General features: G+C 34.2%; 1 protein-coding gene across 1 annotated transcript; it reads right to left on the bottom strand.

Annotated features, from left to right (window-relative positions):
- Nucleotides 1-740: 740 nt before the first annotated feature.
- On the bottom strand, nt 741-7,514 carry LOC135137708 (ATP-binding cassette sub-family C member 4-like). The gene is made up of 8 exons (XM_064067426.1): nt 7,171-7,514; nt 6,898-7,122; nt 6,417-6,848; nt 2,545-4,644; nt 2,159-2,489; nt 1,956-2,106; nt 1,677-1,907; nt 741-1,630 (listed from the first exon to the last, which is right to left on the bottom strand). The coding sequence occupies exons 4-8, from the start codon at nt 3,639-3,641 to the stop codon at nt 741-743; spliced, it is 2,700 nt and encodes an 899-aa protein (XP_063923496.1). The 5' UTR covers nt 3,642-4,644; nt 6,417-6,848; nt 6,898-7,122; nt 7,171-7,514.
- Nucleotides 7,515-7,731: the final 217 nt, after the last annotated feature.

The raw sequence follows: 7,731 nt of genomic DNA, 5'->3' as shown, positions 1-7,731 counted from the left end.
AGGTAAAGAAGATGATAAAGAGTACCAAGAAATTTGTACACTTGCAGCAGTATTTGAAGCAACTTGGAAGAGGGTACCAACCAAAGAAGTCGAAGCTCCTTACTCGTCAACAGGTGTTAAAATTTCTTTGTGAATCAGATGAAACGTATTTGATGGTTAAAGTTGCTATATCCATGGGTGCAGTCGGAGCATGTAGAAGCGATTTATTGATGTTCGAGACGTAGAAGAATCGTCAACATTCATTCATCCAAAAATGGTCAACAAAGAAGTTTCATGATAGTTAAAGAAGACAAATGAATGCATTGGTGCAATCCACGGTGGTAGGCGCAATCATATGTGGATGACATCGAATGTTCTAAACGGAAAAACGCTCGTCTAGTTGCCGGCATGGAAAATACTCATACTCTGCTTTGGACAATCAAGTAACACTAACAGAAGACATTTCAGTTGATATTCCAACGTCCATAGCAGCAGTTGATATCTATTTTTAGGGAAATTGGCAAAACCGCACATTTCAAATTAAACAGTAAATTGTTATATTTTAGTGTCTTAGATGAAGTTCTTTCAGTGCAATGAATTTTCTGCTTATCGTTAAAAGTTTGTCTCTTTAATAAAAGATATTTCAGAATAATACTGATTTATTATTATGCAGGGCGTTGTTGTTGTACAACTGATATTTTCAACGTGTTATTTTTATAGAAGTTAGAATAGTTAAGTAAGATGACAAACACATTTATTTCTTAAAGTAGAACATTATACATCTTATAAAACAAACCATTTTGATTTTTCAGCAAAGTTTCTGGACTATCATATTCAACAACGCTGCCGTTATCCAGCACTAACACTTTGTCGCAATCAAGAACAAATTTTAATCTGTGTGCTATTTTAATAACAGTACAAAATTTAAAGTGTTCATTGATAATATTATAAATTAAGTTTTCTGTCTTAGTGTCCACGTGTTCGACTATTTCGTCGACAGCTAATATTTTCTTCTTTTTTATTAACACCCTAGCTAAACACAGTAATCTATTCTGACTGCAACTAAACTCAAATTTCTTAATGTTAGCATTTAACGTTGAAATAATTTTGTTCATTCCCACAGTACGTAAAGCATTCCAGATTTCTTCGTCTGTGTGTACTTGCTCTGGATCTATGTTATCCCGTAGTGTTTCGCTAAGCAAGAGGGGATCTTGGGGAATTACAGAAATATTCGATCTAAGAAAATGTAATGACAGCGTTTTAATATCGACTCCGTCTAATGTGATTCTTCCTTTAATTTCGTACAAACGAAAAAGCGCTGATATAACTGACGATTTACCAGCCCATGTACGCCCCACAATTCCCAGTTTTCCGTTAGGTTTAATATGAAAATTTATATTTTTTAATATGTATGAGCCAGACTCATTCACAGAGAGGCACACATTTTCATACTTAATTTCACCTAGATTTGGCCAATTCTCGATTTCTAATCCAGATTCAGACTCTTTCTGTATGGTTGTATATTCCATTGCACGTTCCGCTGAAGTCATTTGTGTTTCTAAATCGACCCACTTCTGCATTCCGTAGAAAATTACATTATAAATTGCGTAAGACTGTGAAATTGCCAATCCAAAGTTTCCAGGTAGCACGTCTGTAATTTTTGCTTAAGATCGGTGTTATAGAGAAAAAGAAAATACCTCTGTCAAAAATAACAAATTGCAAAATAACCACAGCGACGAAGAAGGATGCAAACACGTCTGCCACAAACACAAAAGCTTTCAAAGTGGCAGTGTATGAATACGACGCCGAATTAAAAAGGTTGTGGTGTGTCTCAAATTCCTTCGTGACAATTTTTTCTGCACCGAAAGCCTTTATAGTTGGCACTCCTTCTAATGTGGCGTTTAAATATCCAAGCACAGGACTCTTAGCTAAAAATTAAAGATAAATTTGAATTCAATAAAAAACTCTTAGTTTACTTGAGACATCTAGCCTTTTCAGTGGTCTTCCTGATTTTATGTAAACACATCGCAAAAATATTAGGCTCACAAAAAGTAAAGCGATGGGTAAAAGTAGTCTTATGTTGGTCGAGGAAATGAGTATAATACTTCCAATAGTTTCAAAGACGATCTAAAATAATTTCAAATCGATAAATGCATGAAGTGCCCTACCTAAATATTACAGATATCAAATTGTTTAGAGGGAATGGGATATTTTCATCGACACTATCAAGGTCTTTCGAAAATCTATTCACAATATTTCCTAAAAACGTTGTGTCAAAAAATTGAAGAGAAGCACCAATAACACAGTTCAACATTCTTTTGTGTAAGCTCACTGATATTCTTTTTGAAAATTGAAACAGTGCCCACCCTCTGATTAATGTAGCGACAGACAGTCCGACAACAGCACCGGTGTAGTGACGCAAAAGTTGGTTACGGTCTTCTACAAGATGTAGGTATGATACGTTGCCAATAGTATGATTATTTCGAGAAATTTTGTCTTCCAAGTTTACCCTAAAATAAAAACAAAGATACTGTTTTGAAGACTACTCCTTTGCATTATACTTACCAGTTACTTATTAATTTATCTTTGTAACTTACTAATAATTGAGTTACAATAAAAATACAAAAAACTCCTAAAAAAGTAGCTTTTCCACCTCCCATGCGTATATATTCCGTGTAAACCTTTAAAGGGACCGAACCCGATTTGTTTATTTCTGCATAAATTTTATTCGTTTTTGTGGTTTCGTTCAATTTCTCTGTTTCAAAATCAATGGACGTAGTTATGTCAGCTTTTACTAAAGTATTGGGAATACGTGGAATGATATATGGATTGTCATTTTCTACATCATTCGATAAATAATTTTTCCGTGTGTTAACATTTCCGTTACGAAGGTTTAGAATGTTTGCAGCATGATGTTTTAAATCCGAATGATGGCTCACGAGAAAAACTAATTTGTCACGCAAAAGTTTTAAAATACAATTTTTAATAATATGGTTGGATACTAAAGGATCCAAACTCGACAGACAGTCGTCTATTAAATAAATATCGCTGTTTTGATATATAGCCCTTGCTAAATTAATCCTACTGCGTTGACCTTTGCTCAAATTAACTCCACCATCGACTACTATAGTAGAATCACCATTTTCTAGTAAATCTAAATCATAATTTAAATCACAAACATGCAAAACTTCTTGATAGCGTTTATGATTATAGTTGTTTCCGACAAGTATATTTTGTTTGATACTGGCAGGAAATAACCAAGGTTCCTGCGATGCGTAAGACAATCTCCCGTCGACAAATAATTTACCATCGGATATTTCAAACTCTTTCAACATTGTCAAAAGAAATACGCTTTTACCGCTACCGGTAGGTCCGGTTATTAGAGTTAGTCCTGAAAAAACATGAAGGCTAACATTTTCGAAAATTGTTTTATCGTCGATTATAACTGTCACATTTGAAAATTCGACTTCTGGTGTTTCTGTTTTAACTGTACGACGCGTTCTTTTGCTATGTGTTTCTAATGTATGAACTAAAGTTTGCATTCTTTTAATGGCAATAATTACTTGGGATAAACTAAATGTTGCGAAGGGAAATACGATTGTTATGGTCAAAGTGAGTGTCAAGAAGGTATAGTAGCCTGCATAGATATTGTAGCCGTCCATAGAGTCGAAATTTGCGAATAAAAATAAAATAAAACCGGTTCAAACGGAGCCGACGGTGGCTTGCAAAGTCTGACATCACTCTGGCACACGTTGCACAGAGACGTATTTAATATTAAATGTCATTTCTTCCGTCATGATATAATCTGCTTAATTTCTGAGCTGAATCTCGTCAATAAAATCGAAGCTCTGTTCACTGTACCATACCACAACTTGTTATGGTATATTCATCGTTGCGGAGGCAGGTGGAGCGAAAAACCTAGTCATCTTAGCAGCAAACACGACTATAAACTAGTCCACGTGGACTGTTTGTTTCCTGTCATATTTTAGTTTGCTTGAACCAATTGTGTTGCACCAAACGGTTATTACACTTGTTGAAATAAATTTTCAAACTTCCATCTTTCTCTAGATCATCGGTTTCGTAGCTGTGTGACAAATCCTTTGTCGTAGATAGAATATAGTAAGATTACAGTGACCCTAAGATTTTGTGCAAACAGCCTTAAATACACCCCTGTGTGATATGACGCGTGCCGTAGTGACAGAATTTGCAAGCCGTCGTCGGCTTCGTTTGAGCCGGTTTTATTTTATTTTTATTCGCAAATCTCGACTCTATGGACGGCTACAATATCTATGCAGGCTACTATACCATTGATGAAGTACATGACTTCCGCCGTTAGAATTTGATCCATCCAAATATTAATCATTACAACAAAATAATATGTTACGTTGATAACTATGATTCCCGTTGCAATAGACAGAAATAACAAAAGAAAAATTTTAAATAAAATAGTCATTTCTTCCCTAAAAACTTCATGCTCAATTTGTCGCTTTTTCAAAAAGAACTCTTACTTTCTAGCCAAAGATATTTTGTTCTCCACGTACTTTTCCCAAACATACATTTTTGTGCTTCTAATGTTTGAACAAACTTCCTTAAATTTTTGAAGTCTTTTATCTGTTTTCTGAGATGTTTCTCTCTTGAGTGAAGCGATCCATATTCCTGCAAGAACTGTAAACGAAACAAATTAATGTGACACCAGACCAAAATATAAAATATTGTCAATAACAAATTGAAAAGATGACTTGTGTGCTATCATGATAATCTCTTAAAAAACTTTAATTAAAATTACTGCACAATATCTGGGCGTTCTAAAATAATAAGTTATTTTTTGCGTTTTCCAGCATTTATTTAGTTTAATGTTCTTTGATTGTCGAGGGATTTTTCGTAGCGTATTTTCATTAATACTTTACCTATTATACAGTATTCTAGACGAAGAGATAGAAAACACTTTTCTGAACCCCGCTTTCAAATTTCCCTCGATCATTTGAATCGCAGGTCGGGCTCGAAAAATTTTCTCTACAGTGGTTTGTGTTTTTATTTTTCACTACTAGCACATTTGTTTAACTTTTCCTCAATTTCCAGTTCCCTGTTCTACATTTTGGAGCTATTTTATCTATGATCAATAATATATAAAAAGTGACGGCTTAATGTCGACCTAAAGTGCCTTGACAGAATATTGTGTTGTGTTTAAAAGAGTGTGGACACGAAATGACAGTTTCAACTTTAAAATATTTTAGGTTATATGACTGGTTGTCAGAAACACGTGATGCCAAAATTGTTGTCAAATTAAAAAAAAATACAGCAATTCACTTGACTGTGATTTTTTATAATTTGTCATTTTTTGAAGTAAAAAATCAAACATTGAGTAATTAGTAATAATACTACAATATTTTTGAGTCATCCTGTATAAGCAAATCTAAAAATTATGATTACAGTGATAAATCACAAGTACAGACTCATCATATTTTATATCTTGCCCGTGATAATTTTAACACATCTGTAAGATTTTAAAGCATTCAGTTATGCAGATTCAAAATTAAACTACAAGATGTTATAGAATTTCGATTTTTTTCCAAAAATTTAGACTTTTCGGGTAAAAACTCAACACGGATTAATAAACCTCAGGTGTAGGACTACGTTATTTGATACAATTTAAAACCCATTTACTATGTATACTAAAAACGTTCCATTTGTATACAATACAATTTTACATATCATAACGAGGGGTTGGCTAAGCTGTTCATCCACTGAGTGTCTCACCGGCTTGACATGCGTCGCTCTTGTTCAACCAGAAGAAGGGTAGTTACGAACCGCTCGGATTACTGGCTTTCTACTTGTTTGGTTTCAAAATTGTAATTTATGTTGCGTATGAAATTTTATTGTATACAAAAGGAACATTGTCACTAAACAATTGTGAGGTGACGTTATCACATTGTTGGAGGGAAAGATTATACAAAGTTTGGTTCGTGTTTTACCATATACATGATATTCGTAATACATATTTAAAATTGGACGAAAATCGGCGAAAAAGTTTTAGCGATTAACTAACTGCCTTACAAAAATCGTCATGGACGGCGGACAGATAGACAGACAGACAGGCTGAAACGGGAGACTCATTCATTTTTTTCGTACTTTAGAGGTCATGACCCATCGAGAAAATATGAAAGCAGCCAGTCGCCCAGTGGATTCCATTATAACACTTCCGTAGCTTACGCTCAGGAAGTAAAAATATATTTCTGCACCATTTCGATTTCATTGGTTCACTTTAAACCCATTTTTAAATGTTTTGTGTAACAGTAGAAAATTAGGATATCTAATAAATTATGTACGCAAAATAGCATGCATGTTAACCGTTAAGTTTAAACCTTGAACAAAATGTGAATCACCATGTCACACAAAAAAAAGTATTTTATTTATGTACTACATTAAATCGTACGTACCCTGAAGAGGAATGAATACAGCAAATGCAAGAATTGCCACGGCAGCTGGCCAACCAATACGTTACAATAATATTGTAACATGAAATTAGAAGAAAGATGATTCCAGACCAAGCGTAAGTGAAGTGAAGGAAGAACTGATCAAATGCACCGATGTCTCTTGTTATCAAATTGGCAACATTGCCATAGCTAACGTGGCGTAAACAACTTACTGGAAGTTTAAGAAATTTCCGATAAATTAATGAACAAAACGCAGTGCGAATCTTGATGATTAAATTTTCCGTTAAGAAAAGGTAATTTTGCCTACAAATGATATCAACTAGTTGAAGTACAAGCAAAATTGCAGTGTAAAGCAAAGCATCCGCTTTAGTTAGACTTTGTTGTCCAGGAGTGAAAAAGAAAACCAATTTGCCAAAGATTATGGGGCGGACAACGCTAAAAGCAGGAACTAAATTCGTTTTTTGATTTATGAAGATAAACTTACTTAAGTACAATTGTAAAGAGCATCGTTACACTAAGTGTGCAGTAATACTTGCCATACATTTTCCACAAAACTAAAAACATAGCATTCTTATGTTCTTTACTTTGATTCCACTCCCGTTCCATGTGGTCCCCAAGTTCAGACGTGTTGAATTGAGGAAGCACTTCATACAAATCCTTTTCTTCGAGCTCTCGTTTATATCCTATTTTAAACAAGTCGTAAGTGTACCTTAAATAATACTATGGAAGAATTGAATTCCTTTAAATAATTAAATACCAAAAAGTTATCCTAGAAATTAGACTTGCACTTTGCCTGGGATTACTTCGCCTTTCTTCCACCTTTTCGCCATTCATTTTTAAAACACTAACAAAAGTTGGTAAAACGTTTCTGTATTGGCACTGCTCGTTCTCTTTGAGTTTTTATCAATGTCTAATTTTTACATAAGACCTTCAGTAATAGTTACCTATGTACAACTTTGTACTAAACCAAAAATGTAGCAGGTAAATGAATGTACATAATTATTGTAAAACGACCGACGTCATCAAGAATATTATTGTCGAGATTAGGTATTCTTCAGTACTTAGAAGATATTAAAACTTTCTAACAAATAACTACCTCTACTAACGTATTAAAAGCCACTAAGTTATTATCAGGAAAGTAATAGTCTGCATTTGGATATGAAAATTTACAGTGCGCTCGTAAAGTCAGCCCCTCTCCCCATGTGACTTTCGACCGCTGCGGGCTTTAATTTTAAATTAAATTTAAAACGTGTGAATGAGTAGTCAAATGATGCTAATCGTCATCGTAGTGACACTCTGATCTTGAACTGATATTCTG

The sequence above is a fragment of the Zophobas morio genome, unplaced genomic scaffold, assembly GCF_036711695.1.
Source record: "Zophobas morio isolate AGI-343-1 ecotype UQ-CSIRO unplaced genomic scaffold, CSIRO_AGI_Zmor_V1 ptg000029l, whole genome shotgun sequence".
NCBI lineage: Eukaryota > Metazoa > Arthropoda > Insecta > Coleoptera > Tenebrionidae > Zophobas > Zophobas morio.
This window is presented reverse-complemented; position numbering and strand designations above follow the sequence as displayed.